General features: G+C 30.9%; 1 protein-coding gene and 1 pseudogene across 1 annotated transcript in view; both read left to right on the plus strand.

Annotated features, from left to right (window-relative positions):
• The window catches only part of PCDH11X (protocadherin 11 X-linked), a 136,544-nt gene that overhangs the window by 27,025 nt on the left and 83,929 nt on the right, over nt 1-25,590 (plus strand). The window contains 2 exon segments of the mRNA XM_053201430.1: nt 21,799-22,346; nt 22,348-22,383. Coding sequence (XP_053057405.1) covers nt 21,843-22,346; nt 22,348-22,383 — 540 coding nt within the window. The 5' untranslated portion in view covers nt 21,799-21,842.
• LOC128311412 (uncharacterized protein C3orf38 homolog) lies at nt 6,407-12,414 on the plus strand (annotated as a pseudogene).

A 25,590-nucleotide genomic window follows, 5' to 3' on the forward strand; every position in this document is an offset into this window, starting at 1 on the left:
GGGATTCATAATCCATTGCCTTCCCAATGAAACTATTAATCTTTTCTATGCTCTGACACTTTAATAGCAACATCAGAGCTTGTTTGATGTCAACTTGAGGATTCCAATGAAGTAAAGGGCCAATTGGAGTGAAGTGTTTTTTGTAAGTGCTAAATGAACTTCGGTATCTGCCAAATTGCCTTGGATTTTTTTATCCTTAACATTATTTAATCATGTTTAGCATAGACATCTGCCTGAGGAGGTATATATAGTAGCCAAATACATACATACACACACACACACACACACACACACACACACACACACATATATACACACACATATATATATGCATATATATTTTTTTGAGAGAGAAATTCCAAAATATACAAAAAAAAAAGAAATACTGAAAACAGAAGCAAAAACCAGGTGAAAAATAACAGACCTCTTTAAATTTTATTTTCATAGAGGAGATAAAAACTCTGTACAAAGTAGAAATATCAGTTCTATTAAAATATGCCTTTTATGCCTTAAGACAGAATAAGAATAAATTGAGTCACTTTAAAATAGCATTATAACTCAAAAATTAGGGAGCCTGGCTAACTCAATCCATAGAGCATGCGAGACTTGATCTGGGGGCCATGAGTTCAAGCTTCATGTTGGGTATAGAGTTTACATTAAAAAAATTAAGAAACGCAAAAATTATATAAAATTGAATACAATGTAAAAAGACCATGTTTGGGTCATAACGACTGGAAGAAAAACATATGAGAAATTTCTTAGTCTAATCTAACAAGTGTTACAAATGTTAAAATATTAAACAAAATTCTGTCAATTAAAGTAATCAATTCTATCTAGATAATTTTAAGTCATTTCCCTATTTTCTTGTTTTAGGGGTAATATGAATACATCTTAATAGAATGAAATTATTAAGTATTGGAAATATTGAATAGAGGAAAATATTGTTTAACTGTACCAAATTTGAATCATAAATCATGTAAGTTCAATAAAGTTCTTAAAGAGATATCAGTGAAAATTGAACATGATTAGCCTGTAGATAATGCCATATAATGTACATGAAATGTTGAAGTACTTATAATTGATAATAATATGAAAGGGTGACAAAAATTAGTGATAGTATTACTAAAGATATGGGTTAATTATATTAGAAAAAGTTTAGAATTCCAGATTAAGGTTGGGTTCCAGGATGAAGATAGACAACTCAAGTAAATACTATCATTCAAAGAAATGGAAGGAACTGTGAGAATATAATGTTTAATATTTCCTTTGAAAATGTCATTACACTTTATATTTTCCTTACATCATACATTAACGATAGTAACTAAATCACCTAGGAACATGCTTTGGTGGTAACTGAAACAACTGAGTTTCTGAAGAAAAAAACCAAACAATTAGAAAAACAATGTAAATTTATCATCAGTTTTTGCATTAAATCTAAAGAAATTACCCAAAATAGCATTCCTCAGTAAGTATAAAATGACCATACTGTTTTAACTATTTTAACTATGTGAATGATTGCATTATAATTTCAAAATTTGTTTTCCTTGCATTTTAGAGTATTACAAATTTTGTCTTATCAAAATATCACAGAAGTCCTGTGTTAGGTACTAAACTGTTTTGACGCATGGAAAGAGACACAGATCAGTCTTTTTCTTTTTTGTCCTTAAGACCACATTACCTATTAAGTCTCAGAGGCAGCAGTAGATCATTTTTCTTATTTTACCTGGGCCATCAGTCACTGTGTGTACTAAAATTTTAGGTCCAAATACAATTTTATATATATATATATATATACATACACACACACACTCTCTTTTAGGAGTTTTGAATTTGAATAAGAAATTTTTGGTGTGTACTTTAGCACATATGATAACATAAATATACAATGATACAATAATCATAGTGGGCTAAGAAATAAGGATGCAATCAAATTGAACAAGGAAGGAGTAGTAAGATGGATAAATCTCATAAGCCCTTTTAAATGAGGATTTGGTCCTAATATAAAATAGGCTCAGAAACCAGAGCCCAGTTCCAAAGATATTTCTTTATTTGTAAAGATAAAAATATTTGTGAGAATAGTTCTGGAAAGGGAATATTTGGGGAAAAAAAGGAAAATTTATTAAAGCCAAAGCTTAGATATAGAAAGTTAAATAATAAACTAAGGTGTATTGCTCTGGCTATGTTCTGGCAATGCTTGCAGCCCGGAACTTTGGAAGGTTTCAGGTTTCTCATTTTATTTGAATTATATTCAAGCATTTCCATAAGATAGGTTTTTAGAACAGTAGTCAACCACGTGATGTGAATAGTTTTACCCGCTGGGAGGTCACACTTTATTTTCCCTTGGAAGAACTAGATTATTAGAAGGTATTACACAAAAAATATCTTTCATAGTCAGAGAAGCAAATGTTTAAGTTCTTTAATGAATCTCATGAGATAATTAGTAAAGAAAAGTATAAACGATGACACATATTCTGCCAAATTGCCACTGAATATAAAAGAAAAATATTATCCTTATTTTAAAGTTTCCTTAAAAATACAGTTCTTCTACATGAAATTGATACTTGTTTGTGAATTTGTACTTGACAAAAGACTTAGCATATAATAATCTAACACTCCAAACAAACCTATGAGTTATGTGGAGCAGACATTTTATCCCCTTACTCTTTCCTTTTTTCATTTTCCTTTTCCAAATGAAGAATCACACTAGTTCAGAATTAGCTAAATGGCTTTGCCTAAGGTCAAGTTAGTTAGGAGTGACTTTAAATTCCATGAGCCTTTCACTATATAGGTTGATTGGATCATAGGTAGTAGATAATTTATCCTGGGAATTATGCAGGGATTTGACATTTTTAATAAAGAAGAAAGTGAAAGAAGGCATTTTTTAGACATGGAATTTAATTTATGGTTGACATTTCTCTGTAGAAAATAATGAAAATTGTGATGAGATATTCAGGTTTGAGGATACTAGCAATATGCTGAAGTAATTCATAATAGCAATGTTTTGATGAAAACACACTTAGTTTGTTTATTGTTGGGATTTATCTTCTCTTCTAATAAATGCCTCCAAACAGAGAGTGTAGGGCTCTTTCAGTGAAATGCATGTTCGTAGACACTATGTAGTATCCTTGAATCTCTATTCAGTTTTTTTCTTTTTCAATTAGGAAGGTCATCCTTCAGGAGTTTTTGAATTTGTGCTGAACTTGCACTTTTTCTGAAGTAACTTAATAAAACACAAATACTATTTAAGTGTGTGAATTATGATTGATTACACCTACTTAATATTTGTTGTCTTCCAGAATGTTCCACTCTTTTTGAAGTGATTTGTTCAGTCCAGGTCACAAAAGCTAGTTAGTGACAGTCTGGAATAAAATTTAGGTCTCTCTAGCCAGTGTGCTTTTCACTATACCATACTGTCTTTTACCGTAGTAAAATAGCTTGCGCAAATAACACAAAATTAGATGTGTAATGATCATATAGGTTGAAATGTTCCAAAGTACTACAAGTAATTTTGATTAGATATTTATATATTAAATACCAAAGAAATGTGTATTAAATAGCAAAAAATCGTGACTTTTGGAACAAATTAAATATTTATTAACTCATTAACAAATTTCTGAATAAAACCTAAATGTTATAAGGCAATATTGTATATTTTAAGTAACTTACAATTTTGAATATTAGATATACCTTCTACATGAGGTTTTAAGTTTTAATTAAAATTTATTCAAATTTCACTAAAGAACTCTGCTATATTGTGACATAGATCTGTGTCTTAAATCTAAGATCTTTGTTTTGAAAAAATACTATAAGAACAGTTTTACAGTCATTAGCTTTAATGGCATGCCCCTGTTACTCAGGTCTCCAAAATACATTAATGTAAACTTTCAATGTTTCATAAAGACTATAAATGATCCAATTTATGAAACTTTTGTTTTGCTTATTTATAGATAATTAAATATTTCTCTGTTTAATTTAAAGGTGTTTTCTTTCTTGCTAAAAATGTCTAACACTTCAGGTTTTTAATAGATTAATGGAATGGAACTGCAAACTTCTGCTTAGAAAACATGCCGTCAAAGGGCATGTTGTTTTTCAAAATATAAATTAATGACGTTTGGTTAAATGGAAAGAAATACTCTAAAATCCAATGACATCACTTATATTTTGCTCTGGTTGTATTCATTTGAATGAAAGTTTATTTTACTTAAGATTATATCTTTTTATTTAAGGAGTTTTCATTATAAGCAGACAGCATTTTGTCTTCCGTAGTTATTGGTCTACAATTGTTTTTCATTTTTACCAGAGCCATATATTTCTTCTGTACAGCATAAATTCTTAAATCTTTTTAAGAAATAATTTGCATGCCTTTAACCTGATTTCCAGATAAAATTCCTAAGGTTAGTTTTTTTTTTTTTCTTGTTAGTTTTGTTTCTATTTTTTTTTTTAACATAGCTGTTTTGGAACTACTATACAGATAAATTTTGAAATGTTAGTTATGTGGTAAAAAAGTCAACATAGAAGAATTTCTATTCAAAAGCTACTGAAGACAAACAGGTAAAATTGGAAGCTGTTAAATGACTAAAAGGGACAAAATTTTTCAATAGCATTTTCTTAGCTGTCCATCTAGAAAAGACTTTTTACTTTTGACCGAAAAAAATCTAGAGTCAATTATTTAAACAAACACAATGGTTAAAATATAATTATAAAATACATAAAATATAAAATAAAAATAAAAATAAAAATGCACATTTACCCACAATTACTGTATTAGTGCTGTAGAACACAATGCCTTGAGGAAACAAAAAAAAACACCTCAGTTAAACTAAATATTAAGATTTTTTTTCGTTCTAAACATCATAATTGTAGGAGAAATATTCAATCTATAATATCACCTGTCATTAACAATTCAGTTACAGCCGGGGAAATATGAACACATATACCTTACAGGTCTAATTTAAAACCTACACTTTCTCCTTTGATAATTCCATTTTTTGTTATAAATTATATAATCAGCTTAAGCAAATTTAAGTTATAGATGGTTTATGATCTTTCTCATCAAAGATTGTTGCATTATCATTTCATTTTGAAATTTGATGGGTTTGATCTAGAGGTATGAGCAATATTGATTTTTAATGGATTTGCTTGGACAGTCCCAAATTAAAATAATAGTTCTCAATTCTAGTCTCTGTTTAGAAATCTTGATACATAATGCTGGGATAAATACTAGAAGGATAAAATATTTCACAGCGTTAAACAACTAAATCATTAGCATTCTCTTGAACTATAAAGGGAGAAGTTGAATTTAATTACAATCCATTTGCATAGTATCACATCTACTTGAATCAATCAATTATTTTAACTAATTTTTTTCAAATTAACTGATAGTTTTATTTTTATGTGGACATTACTCTCATTGTGTAAATAACTCAGTTTATATTTCTACTTCAGACAACTAAAGTACAGCAATTGCTTATACTTTATCATGTCCTTAGAGCTTATCAGCCAGGACAGAGACTTGTGAGTCAAGGACATTGATCAAGGATCAGTCAAATGTTAAAATATCTTCTCTTGGATTTTTTTTAATAATTAAAATTATTATCATTCAATAATCATGCAGATACAGCACAAATATAGAACATAGATGAACATAAATGCCACTGCTTGGTAAGTACAAACAGGGAATCTTAGCAAGATAGAATTTTGCCTAAGTAGACTCTCATTCTAGTTGTGCATTGTGCATTTTTAAAAATTATAGTGATATCTTAAAATCTTTAAAAAATAGAACCACTTTTCTAAACTACAAATGTGCACACACACATACCTTTTAACATTTATGGTCCATAATGGCCTTCAAATTCGATGTAGACTAATATACATTTATCTTTAACAGTGTTTAAAAAGTTGTATTTCGCTTACTAATATACAATGCCATTTTGCTATTTAAGAATTCTAGTGTTCTTTAAAAAAACTGTTTTATGGAATTTAGGCTGTCTTCCAATATTAGGACATATTACAACCAGATAGAAATGGTGCTATTGAAATTCAGTTCTATTGGTATGCGTTTTACTCAGACATGGATTATTTCTTCTTCAGTATATATATGATATGTGAAATTATATAATAAAGCATAACTATTTATATATTGAAAACATTTTAAAAAATCAATATTTATGCCCAAAACTATATTTTCCTTATCATATATATCCATTAATACTGAATCAAACATTACTCTTTTCCAGAGACTTTGGTTAGCTTATTTATGACTTATTCCATATTTGTAGTATTTTCCTGAACTATTTTCTTTTGAAAAAAATCTTTCATCCATGGGAATTTAAAATAGAAATTTTAGAAGAATAGAGTTTTGAACTAAATTCATGACCTCTTAGACACACAAATGTATCTTCTGATTGGTTTTAAAAAGTCATATCTGCAACCTAAATTTGCATTATTCTTCAGTTAAATAATCATAAATATAGGTTAATATCATAATCATAAATAATAGTTCTGTTGAGTAAATGACTTCATTTCTACTGAAGCATTGTTCTAGGCTGACAAGAGTCAGTGTAAAATAGTCACTAAGAGACTGTGTATCATGAAGAGTCAAACATTTATGATTTACTATGAATTTCTTCATAACTAGCCAAAGAGTTTCCTGGTTATAAAATTATAATGATAGCCATTGAATTTTTTTTCTGAGACACTACACAAATAAATCATGAGACATGAAAAAATGGGGTCACTCAGAAGAACAGAATTGAAAGATATAAAGCTTTAAATATTTTAAATGCTATACATTTGTATTCATAAATGATCACAAATGCTGAACAATGATATGGTCATAAATAAGTTTTTAAAATTAAGTGTTATGCATAACATTATATAGACAGGTTAAATTACATAACTAAGTTGTACATTTTTCTAAACATTGCTGTAAGTACATTTGTATCAGTATGATATATTTATATTATTCATATATTAGACCTTAGTATTTCTGGACAAGTATATGTGAATATATATGCCAATATATTCTTGCTTAGACAAATGGCAATATAATAAATGAGACACATGTTCCTAAATACAAACTTGAAATTATTATATATATTAACAAACTTGAAATTATCATATATACTAATCATGGAAATACAAACTAGATCTTTTAAGTTTTCATGTACATAAAATTTATTGCCCCCACAATAACAGCATGTTGACCTCTTAAAAACAGGTACCACCACATTCCAGGTCAGAGAAAGTTGCCAAATTCACACAGTAGGGAGATTGACCCGATATCTCGTTAGGGTTTTGGCCCAACGCTTTTCTACTTTCCATCCCTTATCCATTCCTTCTACTGTATTTTTTCCTTCTTTCATTGAATTTTCACTCCTTTCTTCAAAAAGTGACTTGCTGAAAGATTAAATATTTTACTACAAGTTATTCTGTTTTCTATTTCAGTTCTATGTAGATATGTGTATTATTACAAAAAAAAAAGAATGCTTAAAATACTTTTATTATTGTTTTTAAAGTATCTTTTGTTTCCTAAAAATAAATGCAAAAGGTACAATTAGGATATTAGAGCAAATATTTGCCCTTTTGATTTATATATCTAAATGAGCCTGATTAAACATAAAAATCAGATTTTTTGAGCTTTTTGGTGTCTGAAATGTCGAGGCTCAGCTACCCAGAGATGGAGGGCTGCCTAAACCTTCTTGGCCTATTAGACAATGATATCATGGCTCTGTGCAACACCATCAACAACCGCCTGGTGCAGCCTGAGGACCGCCAAGATGCCATTCGTGCAATATTAATGTACAGAGTGTAGAAGAACTTTTGAGGCGTAAGAAAGTCGACCGAGAAGTCATATTTAAGTACTTGGCAGCACAGGTGTTTATTAAACCTCCAGCTACTGAAAAATACAATCTTAGTTAGCATGCACAGGATTACTGGAAAAGGCAATTACAGTTGAAATTGAAGGAAACACCAGAGCCAGTTAAGACAGAGGACATTAGACTCTTTTGACAGCAGGAAAAACAAGATAAAAAAGCTAAAAAAAAATTATTTTCGTTGATTAGGAGAAGAATTCTGTCACTGGTTATTTGAACTTCTTAGTTCTCAGAATCCTTTTCTGGGACCACCTCAAGATGAATGGGGGCCACAGCACTTCTGGCATGATGTCAAGCTTAGGTTTTATTACAACACCTCTGAACAAAATGTGATGTACTACTGTGGAGTGGAAATTGTAAGCCTTTGTCTGTTGTCACTAATGAAAGAAGAGTATCTTTTTCTCAGTTCCAATCTAGATTCTTGTGTGCTTCTCCCCGTGGTCTAGTTATGGTTGGAGTTGCTGGGACTGTCCACCGAAGGAACACTTGTTTGGTCATTTTTGAACAAATTTTTGGACTCATACATTGCCCTTTTGTGGGAAATACTTAGAAAATCAAATTTATCAATATGAGAATTATTGGAGAGGGTTCTCTTGCTCCTGGAACATTAATGAAACCAGCTATTACATTCAAACCTAGTGATCTAGAGACCTTGTATAACATAATTACTTCGTGTGGTACCAATGAAGTACGACTTGATGTAAGGCAGGCACTGGATAGTGGAACTGGAGACCAAGTTTTATGCAGTGGAGATGAGGCATTGTTGAACAAAAGAGAACTGAGTTTACCCAACCCTCTAAAGCATTGAGCACTGTAGGTCAGTGTAAAAAATACAGAAACTCTTCCAAATACCACAGCAGTAATTTTTAAGTGATTTCAGATGGGAGGATTGACATATTTTAGTTGAAATATCTTTCTTGACTACAGACTAATATATAATGTGAATACTTGCCTCTTTCTACCTGAGTTGCAGCAAATGTTCTGAAAGCTTAATGCAGGTCATCAAATAAATCCCACTTTAGATAGTATAACTAATGGTGTGCCTTAGAAACTAGGTAATACTTTCATTTTACTTAATGAATATTCTAATATCTGTACTTTTCATGTGAGAGAGATTTAATGTAAACTCAGAAGTTATCAATTTAGAAAACTTGAGTAACATTCTCTTGCAAAAAGTCCAATAATTTAGCAGGTAGTTAAAAATTTACTTACCCTTTTTAAAATTTGAGGAACACTTTTCAAAAGTTATCTATAGTAGTCCAAGCTGATCTAAGCCTTCAGCTAACAGTTTTATAGAGCATTTATTGTAATACCACATAGAGGAAACATACTGTTGAAATTTTTAAAAAGGTGTGCCCAGTTCTTTTACTGTTTTCCTCTTGCTTGATCTTGGAAGAGGTGACAAAAACACAAAACACACATACACAAGTTTATAACGTGGGATATCTGTTATATACATATATATACTCCCACATCATAAATTAAATTATTAGGATTTTTCACCCCTAAATTGTTAATACAAGGTTTGAGTTACAAGATTAAGTTGCCAGATTAATTACAGAGTTGCTTTAGGGTTTAAATTCTTCATCACCTGGAAACTATTTGCTGATCTTGGATTTAGGTAGTAATTTTAATTTGCTAAAATGCCATATGGAAAAAAAATCAGCTGGAAATTTTTGTGATGATTTGTTGTATATGGTAAATTTTTACCTTTAACTCTTCTCACGATCACCTAGGGTAATAAATTTTGGAAGCAAGAGGAACAAACTCATCTTTTTTTTTAATGCCATGCCTTTATGAGGAGTACAAATTGCTATGTCTTAAAATAAGAACTTAATAAAGGAGGCAAATCCCTGGCCTGCTCTAAGAATAGTGTATTGTTTAGATTTAAAGCCAGGTTACAGTTTTCTCCTTTAAGTATAGACTATCATTATAACATGTACTCAATAAATATCTTAAGTAAAGGATAAAATTTTAAAAAATCAGATTTTTGAGTAACATTTTGTATAAAGGTAAAAGGAGATATATAATTTTTATGTAATTAAAATGGTTCTCTGTGTGACATTGTTTATGTACCCACTTGTTTTTTATCTAGCATATGAATCAGCAATAACTTTTTAAAAAACTATTGAAAAATGCAAAAACACTCAAAAAATGCAAAACTGAACCAAACTAATCTTATCATAAAATATTAAGCTGATCATTCAATTTAAGGCATATGATAGCATATATATAACTTTTAAAAATGTTTATTTTAAATTTCAAATTTATTTATTCTTTTTAAAAAATATAATTTTCTTTTTAAAAAGTTAGTTATCCTGTCTGGGCTTTAAATAACGTGACTTTAATAAGTAAGATCATTGCTTATACAACTCGGAAGAATTTAAAACATATAAAACTTACAGGGGTTTAAGAAAAAAACATGGGGTTTTAAAGAGAAATATTTATTTTATCTTAGTCTATATAAAAGAAGTTCTTGGATTTCAATGAGGGTTTTTTCATTTTTAAATTATTAGTAAAAGGTAAGATGGGTTGCATATTATACCTGAATAACAGAAATTTCTTCAATATAAACAGATTTTAAAACATTGCATAGCAATGTTAGACTTATTCTTATTTTCAAAAGGAAGGAACTAGCCAAACCTGAGTGTGCAGAGTGAAATAAATAAACTTTCCTTTCATTAGTGAAAATCACATTTTACTTATATTGGGGGTGACAAAAATACTTTAAAACTTTATTGGGGCCCCTGGGTCGCTCAGTCGGTTAAGTATCTGATTCTCTATTTCAACGCAGGTCATGATCTCATGGTTTGTGAGTTGGAGCCACAAATCAGGCTCTGTACTGATGGTGCAGAGCCTACTTGTGATCTCTCTCTCTCCGTCTCTCTCTGCCCCTTCAACGCTCTCTCTCTCTCTCAAAATAAATAAATTAATTAAAATAAACTTTATCTGCAAATTAAATTCATATAGAAAAAAGGTATATATTTAAAAATTGGAAAAATTTTGATGTTAAATAAGGCTAAAATTATATGTGCTACTAACAAAATATGTAACATTGAATATCAACTAATCGTTTTGCAAAAATATTTTCATTATGTAAATAAATATATCGTAGATTCTTCAAGTATCAACCTCCGACTCTATTAAAAATGGCATTTGTCGGGGCATCTGGGTGGCTCAATTGGTTTAAGTGTCCAACTCTCGGTTTTGGCTTAGGGCAAGATCTCATGGTTCATGGGATCAAGACCCTGTCTTGGGCTTAGGACTCTGAACTGACAGCCTGGAGCGTGCTTGGGATTTTGTCTCTCTCTAGCTCTCTGCCCTTCCCTGGCTGGCGGACAAATGAATGTGAGCACACTCTGTCCGTCAAAATAAATTAATAAACTTAAAAAACTGTGTTTGTTATCGGTTCTCCAGGGGTTATATATGACTTACAGTTATGTTTGGACTGCAATAGAAATGAAATATGTTTAATAGATGCAGTAATCAGGGAGTCCAAACTATGTAAAAGAATTCTATTTCAATGAAGCAATAAGATTCTGACTAATTTGAAAACACTGACACATTAACAGTATGCTTTCTTGAAGAAGTGGTCACTAGAGAAAATACTTAACGGAGGGAACGTCTTCATTCAAGTGGGACAGATACTCTTCCTTTATAGTGTTGTATATGATTAAAGGGCAATCATTCACATGCAGATGTTATATGTGCATACATTAGAAGATATGGGAATAACATGCCTATCCAAGTTGTTATTGATAGTCTGTATTCCACTTCAGATTAAATATAGGTGATTTTCTTTATTTTCTTCTAGCTTGTCTTTGTATTGCCTTTGTGTTCTTTCATTACAGTTGAATATGTTAGTACAGTATACTACACATAATTAAGATTCAGATAATTCTGTTGACTAAAACTCATCTATTTTGATCTTTTATTTCCTGCAAATAAGTACTTTCCCTTTACTTATTTAAGCATCTTGCTGCTCACTTCACATCAAATTACATTATTAAGAGGTCTATGCATTTTTATAATTTCTGCTTATTTAATAATGTCCACCTGCATGAGATAAGTTCTTCTGCATCCAGTTTGCATATTCCCCAGATATTTGGAGTTAATTTTTTCTTATTGATACAGTAATTTATATAGAGAATTGAATATTAGTGGAAAGTCTAAGTACTGAGGCAGAACATATAAAGTAGGACCGGACCATATGAAATTGTTATTTTTCACATCAGAATTTGTTGAATATCTGCAACTTCATATAATTATACTTAATAATCAAAGGTCTTAGACCAGATGATTTACTGACAGGGAGATGACACAGCTTAATTTGTAGTAACTCCAAAATTATAATGTTATTCATGGAGATATTTCCTGAATATACTCTTCATATATGAAATTTGTCAATATAATTGCATAAGATTTAAGCAAAAATTAATGTTGTGTAAATATTTATGAATAATTAATATTTAATAATGCATTATATGAAAGTGAGAATTGTGAAGTAAGGACTTCTGATCTAATTTTCACATGAGTTCCCAAAAATGAAACATAGTTCCATTAAATGTCCTTAGTGCAAATTACCTAATTATGCAATATCAATTTCAGTGAGATGTAGCATCAAGCAAATATATTTTCCAATTCAGTTACGCATTGAATTAGTAGACATTTTCTAATAAGGTAAGCATTTGGATCAAAAGATAGTATTTACTTTTTTCTACAGAATATTTATAGTGTTTGCACTTTAATACAGGTTATAGAAACATATTGGATGAAACCTCCATGTAATTGCTTATCTCATTATGAGAAAATTGAGAAAATTTGATTTCTAAGAAAAAATTAAATTAACAGAATTATTTCCCAGCAAGTACCTTCCCCATTTTTCCTCAAGTTACATTTTCATACAGATTAACTCTTTACTGGGTGATCCCCTTGAATATAATCTCAGTTTAGGTTTTGATTCCAAGACATTGCTAGGTTTTGTTTGTCTTAGTATAAGTGAACACATAAACATATTTTGTCTTACATAAAGTATCTGTGTTAGTAGTTAAGAGCATAAGTTTAGGAGCCAGATAAATCTGCTTTCAAAATTCTAGGTGCATACTTTAATAGCTCTGAGAACTTGTGCAAATTACTTGAACTCTTAGAGCCTCATGTCCTCATATTTAAATGGAAGTAAGAATAACAGTACGTATATCACAAGATTGTTGTATTAAATATACCTAGCAGAGTGTTTGGCATGCAATAAGAACTCAGTTAAATGGCAACAACTTTTATTTTAATAATTGATTATATACTTTAGAAGTTGTATTAAGATGAATCTAAGTGCTGAATGTCTCAAGGTATTTTAGTAATTTGTATAAACATGGAACTTTATTTCCTTTATATTTTATTTTAATAGGATTATGACTTTCAGGAATTTAACAAGGCATACATAATCTTGGAAGCAAGAGTTCAAATAGCCTGAGTGGAGAACTATCGAATTTCTTAGATTTTCTTCAACCACATATTGATAGTGAGGTTACTGATAAAGCCTACTATTTCCTAAGTAGTGGAAAGTTTACACTTCTTTAATTGGCAGCAGTGTTGTTAACAGTAGTCATCACAAATGGTGTTCTTTGACAGTTTAAACGATGTTAATGTAATGCAGAAAAATGGTGAAGAAAAATACATAATTTCCATTATGAAAACTGAAGTGACAAAAATACTGATAAAATCACTTACTGTCATTACTCCTAGAAGTTGCAGTGTTCATTCGTGATATATTGTAAAATGATTAATATACCAAACTTTATTCTAAGAGAGACTTTTTGTGACTATAAAAGATAGTAGATTTAAGTTTCTTTCACCAACCATTTTATTTCTACTCACTTGATTTATTTTTAAAATTCTTATAACAGCATATTTAAATGTAGTAGTTACTTTGCAGACTTTTATTCCCCCTTTCTCCTCAGATAAAGAAATAGTACACAGAAGATGAAATTTTACAGCCCCAAACTCTGTTTATCTTCAAAATGTAGTTGAAACATATGGTCTTCTGGGATTATTTAAACTAGATACTTGACTATTGATCTAGATATTGTATATTTCAGATATACATTATGTATACATACATACACATAAATATAAGTATGTGTGTGTGTATTTTGAAAATCAGTATTTGTGGTAACTTATCTCGAAAACAAATTTCAAATATCCTAAGGCTTTAATTGTAGAATCATTATATTAACAACAATAATATTCATTAGTTACATGTATTATATTTAGAGCAGTGTCGCACTAAAATAAGTGATTAAGATCTCTGTTGTTATCTTATTTTTCCTTCCCGTCTCCTAAGTTCATCCGTTTTGTTTCTTAAATTCCACATATGAATGAAATTATATGGTATTTGTCTTTCTTTGACTTATTTTGTTTAGCATAATACACTCTAGTTCAATCCACATTGTTGCAAATGGCAATATTTCATCCTTTTTGATGACTAATATTCCATTGTATGTATACACATCTTCTTTATCCATTCATCAGTTGATGGACATTGGGCTTCTTCCATAATTATGCTATTGTTGACAACACTGCTTTAAACATTGGTGTGCATGTGTCCATTCAAATCAGCATTTTTGCATACTTTGGATAAATACCTACTACAGAAATTGCTGAGTCATAGGGTAGTTTACTTTTATTTTTTTGAGGAACTATCATACTGTTTTCCAGAGTGGCTGCACCAGTTTGTATTCCTACCAACAGGGCAAATGTTTCACTTTTCTGCATCCTAGCCAAAATCTGTTCTTTCCTGAGCTGTTAATTTTAGCCTTTCTGAGAAGTATGAGGCGGTATCTCATTGTAGTTTTAATTTGTATTTCCTTGGTGATGACTGATGTTGAGCATCTTTTTATGCGACTGTTAGCCATATGGATGCCTTTGGAAAAGTATATGTCTTCTTCCCATTTCTTCACTGAATTATTTGATTTTGGGTATTGAGTTTGATAAGTTCTTTATAGATTTTGGATACTAACCCTTTATCCAATATGTCATTTGTAAATATTTTCTACCTTTCGGTCAGTTGCCTTTTAGTTTTATCAATTGTTTCCTTCTCTGTTCAGAAGCTTTTTATCTTGATGAGGTCCCAATAGTTCATTTTGCTTTGTTTCCCTTGCCTCAAAAGACATGTCTAGTAAGAAGTTGCCATAGCCGATGTCAGAAAGGTTGCTGCCTATTTTCTCCTGTGGGGTTTTGAATGTTTCCTGTTTCATAATTAGGTCTTTGATCCATTTGAATTTGTTTTTGTGTATGGTGTAAAAAGTGGTCCAGTTTCATTCTTCTGCATGTTGCTCTCCAGCCTCCCCAGAACCATTTGCTGAAGATACTGTCTTTTTTCCATTGGATATTCTTTCCTGCTTTGACAAAGATTAGGTGGCCATAAATGTGTGGTCCATTTCTGGGTTCTGTATTCTATTGCATTGATCTATGTGTCTGTTTTTGTGCTAGTACCATACTGTCCTGATGATTACTGTTTTGTAATACAGCTTGAAGTCTGATATTGTGATGCCTCCAGCTTTGGTTTTCTTTTTCAACATTAGTTTAGCTCTTTGGGGTCTTTTATTATTCCATACAAACTTTAGAATAATTTTTTCTAGTTCTGTGAAGAATGCTGGTGTTATTTTGATGAGGAGTGCATTGAATGTGTAGATTGCTTTTGGTAATATAGACATTTTAACAATATTTGTTCTTCCAATCCATGGACATGGAATGTTTTCCATTTCTGTCTTCTATTTGTTTCATAAGCTTTCTATAATCTTCAACATACAGATCTTTTACTTCTTTGTTTAGGTTTATTCCTAGGAATCTTATAGTTTTTGGAGCAGTTGTAAATGGGATCTCTTCATTGATTTCTGCTGCTTCATTATTGGTGTATAGAAATACAACTAATTTCTGTATGTTAATTTTATATCTTGTGACTTTGCTGAATTCAGCTATATTAGTTATAGCAGTGTTTTGTTGGAATCTTTGGGCTTTCATGTAGAGTATCATAACATCTGTGAAGAGTCAAACTTTGACTTCTTCCTTGTCAATTTATATGCCTTTTCTTCTTTGTTGTCTGATTGCTGAGGCTAAGACTTCTAGTACTATGTTGAACAACAGCAGTGAGAGTGGACATCCCTATTGTGTTCCTGACTTTAGGGGAAAGCTCTCAATTTTTTCCCATTGAGGGTGATATTAGCTATGGGTCTTTTGTATATGACCTTTATATTGTTGAGGTATATTCTTTCCATCCCTACTTTCTTGAGGGTTTTTATCAAGAAAGGATGCTGTATATTTGACAAATGCTTTTTCTGCATCTATTTAGAGCATCATATGATTTTTATCCTTTCTTTTATTAATATGGTGTATCACCTTGACTGATTTGTGAATATTGAACCAGCCCTGCAACCCAGAAACAAGTCCCATTTGATCATGGTGAATAATTATTTTAATGTGCTGTTGGATTTGATTTGCTATTTTCTTGTCCAAAATTTTGCATCAAGTTTCTCAGGGATATTTCTCAGGGATATCCGGTTTCTCAGGACAACTCTCCTTTTTATTGGGGTCTTTGTCTTGTTTTGAGATGAAGGTAATTCTGGCCGCATAGAATGGGTTTGGAAGCTCTCCTTCCATTTCTTCTTCTTCTTCTTCTTCTTCTTCTTCTTCTTCTTCTTCTTCTTTTTTATTGAAACTGTTTGAGAAGAATAAGTATTAACTCTTCTTTAAATGTCTGGTAGAATTCCCCCTTTGAAGCCATCTGGCTCAGGACTCTTGTTTGATGGGAAATTTTTGATTAATGATTCAATTTCTTTCCAGGTTATGGGTCTTTTCAAGTTTTCTATTTCTTCCCGTTTGAGCTTTGGTAGTGTGTATGTAGGAATTTGTCCATTTTCCCCAGATTGTCCGGTTTGTTGGCGTATAATTTTTCATAGTATTCTCTAATAATTGTTCGTATTTCTGTAGTGTTGGTTGCTACCTATCCTCTTTAATTAATGATTTTATCTGGGGTATTTATATTTTTTGATAAGTCTGGCTAGGCATTTATCAATGTTGTTAATTCAGTCAAAGAACCAGCTCTTAGTTTCGTTGATCTGTTCTGTTTTTTGTTTGTTTGTTTCTATATTGTTTATTTCTGCTCTAATCTTTATTGTTTCTCTTCTGGTTTTAGACTTTATTTGCTTATCCTTTTCTAGTTCCTTAGGTGGACTGTTAGAATGTTACAATAAATGGATATTATCCTCTTAACCTTAATGAATGTAAGATTTATTATTATGATAATGTGATACTTATGGAACAAATATATTAAAATAATAGGTATTGAAATAATTATAGTTACATTCACCCCAAGGTAATAAAAGGATATGTGATGATGGATGAGCATTATATTTTTGCCATATAGAATATATCTCTTACTCAATTAATTTGTAAAGCCATTTTTTGAATGCTCTCTAAATCATATATCAAAAATCAAGATAATTGTTTTTATGTGGAAAAGCAAGCAACCATCATAAATTTTCTTGCAAATGCTGCTTAAGCATTGATTATTAACATATTTGATAGAAAATACTGCAAAAACTTTTGTGAAGTGTTAGAATGAATCAACAAAACATAAAAATCATAAAGAAGGAAGCAATATTGATGGAATCCACTTTTTGAAGATTAGACACAAATGTGAAAATTAGACCTACACAAAAAAGAAATGCAATAAATGAGTACTTTATGGAATAAAAATAAAATAAAATACTAATTTTATAAAATTACCATACCTTATTAAATCTTTTGTTTGGCACTTCATGTTTCAGAATAAATAGAAAATATTCATGTCAAGCACGACAGTCAATGCACCTATTCCATTCTACCTGTGGTCAGTCGCTTTGAAAGTGTGAGTTTATCAGTTGCTCTAGTTTGTCTTTTTCCAGATATGGTTATCTTTTTTTGTAATGTCTTAGATTGCTTCCTGCCAGCTTTAAAATCTACCTTATTATTTCCCCAGTCTGTGAAAGAAGTTTTGGCTGCATGAGAACAAGAAAACAGAAGTAACTATATGATACCTCATGGTTGATTAATGGTGTATTTTTGACTTCAGGAGACATTAAGGTAATTAGAGTGATTGGAGCCAAGTGAAGTTAAGATCATGGGCAAGATTTCATATTTTCATATAATACCCGAATTTGTACTATTTTTAGCAATTTGTTATTGTAGTCTGCAACCCACTCATTCATATAGAATTAGTTTTTCAGAAATTAAAAACAGCACTATAATGTAACAATATGTGAGGGAGATTATGCCTTGGAATACTTCTGACAAACTATTTGAACATTACTTTTGTGGTTTGAAATCTCTAGAATTGAGTAGAGACTTAGTTCTTTTATCTACCTACCTTTTTAGAATGACAACACATACATATAAAATGAATTTGCATTTTTTTCATATCTGAAAATTTCAGAGTTGCTTATTTTGTTTCTGCTTTTTTCTTTCTCTGATTGTCATGATTCTGTCCCTCTATGACTGTTGCCTATGCGACCGCTAGGCATTACATGCACAAAATATCACTTAAATAGCATTGGCACTGCTATAACTTATAGAAAATTTTAATTATCTCTATCTGTTTTAATTATGGATCCCTTATAAGTTTTCAAACTAAGACTATAGTGGGATGTCCGAAAATGGTAAAGAAATTTAAGGTTATCTTATCGTTTGTTCATGAAAGAGAGAAAATTAGAGCCAAGTAAAGGTATGTATGTAGAAATATCTTCCCTGAATGTCTGATTTAAATTCATCATGCTTCCATAAAACTAAGCAGTGAGTTTTTATATCCATGTTTAGTAACTAAATTTCTGTACTGGTCATTCAAAGAAGAGAACTCAGCATTTTAAAGGAAAACCTTTTTAATCTTAAAGATTCAAATACATTTTCAAGTGGTAAGTGTAAGGTGTTGGAATAAAAATCTGGAGATTGAGGTTATTTAAGATTGAGTTTATTTAAGATTGAGGTTGTTTATATCCTGATAGAGGCAGAGTTGTGTTTGTTATTCATTGATTGAACCCTGAATTAAAGACATTCTGAAATACTTAAATTATGAAAGATAAACTCTGCAAGGACAGAGATTTTTGTCTGTTTTGTTCACTGATTTATTCTCAGTGCTCATAACAGTGCCTGGCATATTTTCTTTAATAAACTTAATAAATATTTTTTAATAAGTCACTAAACCTTTATGAAAGAGGGTAAATATATTCTCTATGCTTGCAATATGGCTATTTTCTTAAGTTTTAGAAATGTCATTGTCCTCTCTCAATACTTTCCAGTTTTTAAAACCCCTGATAGAATTTCAATTGAAAAACACATACTAAAATGTTTTATTTTATGATGTTATTAAGAAAGAGTGGAACAGATTTAGAATGTGTTGGCAGAAGAGGACTGCTTGGAATTAGGTCACTTTCTTAATTCCTCCTTTTGTGTAGAGATGTTGCAACATGCATACAATGTTTTAAAAAATGGTCTGTAGTCTTCTTCTGTCAGTTGTAATAATGTGTAATGCTTAGGGGTAAAATAAGAAGAGAGTAGTAGTTTTAATTCCAATTGTCACTGTCCTATTTTTATTTCTGCTTATGTTTGCATAGTACTTACAAAATCACACACATAGACATTGAAGCATTTTATACGCCCTATATTCATAATGTTTGTACAAGTATATTTGTGCATATTAACACAGCAAGTACAAATGGGTATTTTTGTATAGAGCCAATATTTCATAAGAAATTAAATCTTGTAAAAAGTTTTATTATATTATGTAATCCCAATGTTCATCGTTGAACAAATAGGCTAAAAATACCCTAGGCAATAGTCTTTTTGTATTTATTAGGATAGAGAATGTCTTCAGTACAGCATTACTCACTATTAAAATGTTTTATAAATGGCATGAACTGCTCAACACAGGAAAGTGGGTGGATTCATAATATATATGTTTTTACTTCTGTGATAAGAATTTTTAAATGAAATGTTTCAAGTTTATCTGGTTCATTTATTGGTTGACCTAAACTATTTCAATTGTTGCAACAAATATATTTATTCTATTAACGATTGCAAATAGGAAGGTTTCTTTTTTTCTCACTTTTGTGTCTTCTGACCTGTCCAAGTGCATATTTTTTTTAAACTGCAGATGCACAGCTATACAGTGGGAAAATTATTTAATATAATACATTGTCTGACATAATCAGACCATAATATTTATCACAAATTTATTTATATCTATCATTTCATGAGTCTTCCTGTATTTAGAACCATTACTAGAATTTTGTTAATGTTATCAATTATCAATAAATATTGAGAACTTCCTTAATTAGATACCTATGTGCATTAATAATTTTCTGTAATGAAAAAATAATTTTCTGTTATGGATTTTTAAATGACCATCTGTCAGCTGATCTTTTAAAAATTTTGAATGCATTGATAGCTGCATTAATTCCTATTTAATTGTAAAATTATAATATCTGATAGATGCATTAATTCCTATTTAATTGTAAAATTATAACATCTGATAGCATTTAGTGCAGCATGATACAAATTTTATTTTGTTTATATTAATAGATTATCTATAAATAACATCCAGAAGCACATTAAAATGTTTCTTGAAACAAGATATTAAAAGATATTTAGTATGCCAAATTTATACTATATCAAACAAACCAAATTGAGAATTAATAAAGGAAACTGAAGAAAAAATTGCAAGTTATGAGGAAATAAAAATTTGTTATTGAATATTATCAGAAGAACTAGAGACCTGAAATAATTTGGCAAATTTCAATAAGTGAAAAATAATAAGCAAGGGGGAAAAATCAATCAGAGAGACTTTTTTGTTATGTTTATTTTTGAGAGAGGGAGACACAAAATCTGGAGCAGGCTTCAGGCTCTGAGCTGTCAGTGCAGAGGCTGACATGGAGTTCAAACTCACAGACTGCTAGATCATGACCTGAGGCAAAGTTGGATGCTTAACTGACTTGAAGCCACCCAGGCCCCCCATGAAAACCCATTTTAATATGATCTACTTTCAATCTATAAACATAAATTCTGAAAGTTAGAATATCTTCTAGTCAGTTTCTTCCATTGAATGTTTGGATGTTATCTACCAAATCATAAACATGTAGATCTAAGCTGATTAGCTAACTTCTCACTATCATCTGAAAACTGTTTTTTCCCCACAGAATAATTTAATAGGCAATTGTTTATGTTGAGTTGAAAATTGCCTCCTTGTAGTTATTACCTAGTCTTGTTCCTCTCATCCAAAGAAAGGAAACTTGAATCTCATTTTCACATGGTAGTTCTTCTCATTTATAACCATTTGTCACATCAACCCCCTCCTCTATCTCAGGATTTTACTTCTTTAATCCAAACTTCCTGAATCCTTCATATGTTATGATTCTTGATTTCTTTTCACATAGATTGATTTTTTTTATGTACAGAGATGAACACATGGAATATTGCATAAAACATTTATTACCAATAGAAGAATTACATTTGAAAACCATATTATAATAATATATAATGACTGTATTTTGTTATTGGTAAAAGATATACCTTACTGTCCCTTAAGTATTGAATTCAGTGTTTTAAATTATTTTTATTACCTTTATCTATCTTGGTATATTATATCTTTTACATATTTTTATCAATGATGACCACGTTAATAAATACTGAGTCTTTTAATTACTATAGGTATGTTGTATAATTTGCCTTAATGAAAAAAATGTATAATATTATTTAATAGTGTCAATTGTAATAATATTTTAATTTAATGATTTTAAAACTGAGCATTTAGTTAACATACATTTAATGGTTGGCTTTAATAATTTCTTCTTTTTCTTCCTCTTCTCTCTCTCTCTTTTTTTTTTCCATTTCTCTTTGACAGTTTTCCGTGTGTTGATACAGGGAAACATTACAATTGTGCTTGCTATGGACTTGCTGTCTGGGACGTATATATTTGCAGTCCTGTTAGCATGCGTCGTGTTTCAGTCTGGCGCCCAGGAGAAAAACTACACAGTCCAAGAAGAAATGCCAGAAAATGTTCTGATAGGTAACTTGCTGAAAGAATTCAACTTGTCACTGATTCCAGAGAAGTCCCTCACATCTCCTATGCAGTTTAAGCTAGTGTACAAGACTGGAGATGTGCCCCTGATTCGAATTGAAGAGGGCACTGGTGAGATCTTCACTGCTGGAACTCGCACTGATCGTGAGAAATTATGTGCTGATATCCTGGTGGAAACCCGTTGCTTTTATGAAGTGGAGGTTGGCGTTTTGCCAGATGAAATATTTAGACTGGTTAAGATACGTTTTCTGTTAGAAGACATAAATGATAACGCACCATTATTCCCAGCAACAGTTATCAATATATCAATTCCGGAGAACTCGGCTATAAACTCTCGGTATGCTCTCCCAGCAGCCATTGATCCTGACATTAGGAATAAATGGAGTTCAAAAATACCAAGTAATTAAGGTGTGTTTTAAAAACACTTTTTAAAAGATAATTCATTTTTAAAAGGAAAAAAAATATCTTAGTGTACTTCAAATTTTGAGAAAGCCAAAATTGAGTAAACTGAATTTTTTTAAAGTTCAAGCATAGTGGAGGAAATTCATCAATGCAATGATTGCAATTGCAGGTGGTTTATGAATTTTTACTTTATGTACATTTATTTTCAAGCGGTTGTTCATGTTTCCTTTAACAATCTATTATAGGAGTCAGATAAGGAGCTCAACCCTGCTACTTACAAATCAATAAACTACCTAATACCTTACTTTTAATTTGTCTAATCATGACTCTGCCACGAAGTGGACCTAAACAAACAAATGTAAACATTAAGAATAAATGCATAAATCTATCATTTTTACTCAGTGGTCATTTTAGATAGAAAGCTTTATCTTGCCATTAGACAAGATGCCAAATACATTTATTTGAGGGGTGAATAGAACATTTTTTATTACTAATGTTTCTGCACATATACAGAATAATAGTTTTAATGATGATTTCCCGTCAAGGAAATATCTTTAAGCATCACTTGAGTCATCAGAATGAGATTAAATTTTAGCCAATGTGCTGCTAATGTTAAATATTTTCATTTTGTTCTAATTATTTGAAAACACAGAACACTCATTTGCTATAAAAGGTAAGTAAGCTTTTTAGCCAAAAAGTTTCAGTTTATGTTAAGTACCTGTTTTGGCTTGACTTGGGTCTTGGGGCAGGGAAGACAGAGAGAAGAATAGGTGTAACAATTGGTATTTGGAATATGTGCAGAGGGGTCTTGTTTAACAAGTGAACAGGTGATTCTTCTTAATTATCTATAGAGTACATAGGATAATAAGAAACTCAGATTTGGGTATGTGAAATAGTTTCAATGCACTTGAATGATTTTGGAAAATGTGTGGAAGAAAAACTGTGTAGAATTAATATAGGTTGATCAAGGTATTTTTAAAGTTTTATAAACATTTTCTGACTATTCGCTACAAGATTATGATTTAACATAATGGCCAGTGTTACAAAATATTCTAAAAATACATAGATTATTTTGATGTATATCATCTGAAGGTTTGGGCCTGAGAGAGATATATTGTAAACCTGCTCAGCTGATGCTGATGTGTTGTAAAGATATATTTGTTTATGAATATATTCAAAAATCAAAGGCTAAAGATCTCTTGAGTGAATTCAACTGAAATGCATATTTGTGTGTGAGTATAAGAAGTAAAAGATAAGGGGTAGAACATTTATAAATGAGCACTTATAGGTAAGCCTTCTGTAATGGTATCTCCTTATCTGATGAAATGGAAAAATATGCTGGGGTCAGAAAGATATAGATCACAATTTTGTGCTTACTGCTGACTAGATATGCCACCTCCAGCTTAATTTTTCTGACTTCTAGTTTCCTTGGTCGTAATATGAAGACAACAATGTAAATGTCACAGGCAGAATTGGGATAATAAACATCCAGTAGAAAGTAGATACACATGCAGAAGATTTTTGGAAATGTTTTAAAATAACTGTTTCAAATGGCAAGATTTCATTATTTTTGATAGCTGAGTAATATTCCATTCTATATATACACTACTTCTTTATTCATCAGTCAGTGGACATTTGAGTTCTTGCCATAATTTGGCTATTATTGATAATGCTGCTATAAACATTGGGGTTTATATGTGCCAGTTCGATTCAGTATTTTGTATCCTTTAGTTAAATACTTAGTAGTGCAATTGCTGTGTTATAGGATAGTTCTATTGTTAACATTTGAGGAACCTGCCTACTGTTTTCCAGAGTAGCTGCACCAGTTTGCATTCCTACCAACAATGCAAGAAGATTCCTCTTTCTCCACATCCTCGCCAACACCTGTTGTGTCCTGGGTTGTTAATTTTAGCCATTCTGACAAGTGTGATGTGGTATCTCATATTGTTTTTAATTTTATTCCCCTGATGATGAGTGATATAGAGCATCTTTTCATGTGTCAGTTAGCCATCTTTATGTTTTAATTGAAAAAATGTCTATTCATATCTACTTTCCATTTATTAACTAGATTATTTGGTTTTTGTGTGTGTTGAGTTTTATAAGTTCTACAGAGATTTTGGATACTAACCTTTATCTGATATGTCATTTGCAAATAGCTTCTCCCATTTTGTATGCTGCCTTTTAGTTTTGTTGATCCTTTCCTTCACTGTGCAAATGCTTTTTATCTTGATCAAGTCCCAATACTTTATTTCTGCTTTTGTTTCCCTTGCCTCCAGCAACATGTCTAGTAAAAAGCTGCTACGGCCAAGGTCAAAGAGGTTGCTTCCTGTGTTCTCCTCTAGGATTTTGATGTTTTCCTGTCTCACATTTAGGTCTTTCATCCATTCTGAATTTATTTTTGTGTATGGTGTAAGAAAGTGGTTCAGTTTAATTCTTCTTCATGTAACTGTCCAGGTTTCCCAACACCATTGGTTGAAGAGGCTGTCTTTTTTTCCACTGGATGTTCTTTCCTGCTTTGTTGAAGATTAGTTGACTATATAGTTGTGGGTCCATTTCTGTGTTATCTATTCTGTCTATATCTGTTTGTTTTTTTGTCAGTACCATACTGTCTAGATGATTAAAGCTTTATAATATACCTTGAGGTCCAAAATCGTGATGCCTCCATGTTTGCTTTTTTTTTTTTTTTATTGCTTTGGCTATTCAGGGTATTTTGTGGTTCCATACAAATCCTCAGATTGTTTGCTCTAGCTCTGTGAAAAATACTGATGCTTTTTTGGTAGGGATTGCATTAAATGTGTAGATTACTTTGGTTAGTATAGACATTTTAACGTTTGTCTTCTGATCCAGGAGCATGGAATGTTTTTCCATTTCTTTGTGCCATCTTCAATTTCTTTCATAAGTGTTCTATAATATTCAGACTACATATATTTTCCCACTTTGGTTAGGTTTATTTCTAGGTATCTTATGTTTTTTTGTGCATTTGTAAATGTGATAGAATCTTTTATTTCTTTTTCTGCTGCTTCATTGTTGGTGTATAGAGATGAAACAGATTTCTGCACATTGATTTTATATCATATGACTTTGCTCAATTCATTTATCAGTTCTAGAAATTTTTCGTGGAGTCTTTTGGGTTTTCTACGTAGAATATCATGTCATCTGCAAATAGTGAAAGTTTTATTTCTCCCTTGCTGATTTGGATGCCCTTTATTTATT

The sequence above is a fragment of the Acinonyx jubatus genome, chromosome X, assembly GCF_027475565.1.
Source record: "Acinonyx jubatus isolate Ajub_Pintada_27869175 chromosome X, VMU_Ajub_asm_v1.0, whole genome shotgun sequence".
Classification (NCBI taxonomy): Eukaryota; Metazoa; Chordata; class Mammalia; order Carnivora; family Felidae; genus Acinonyx; species Acinonyx jubatus.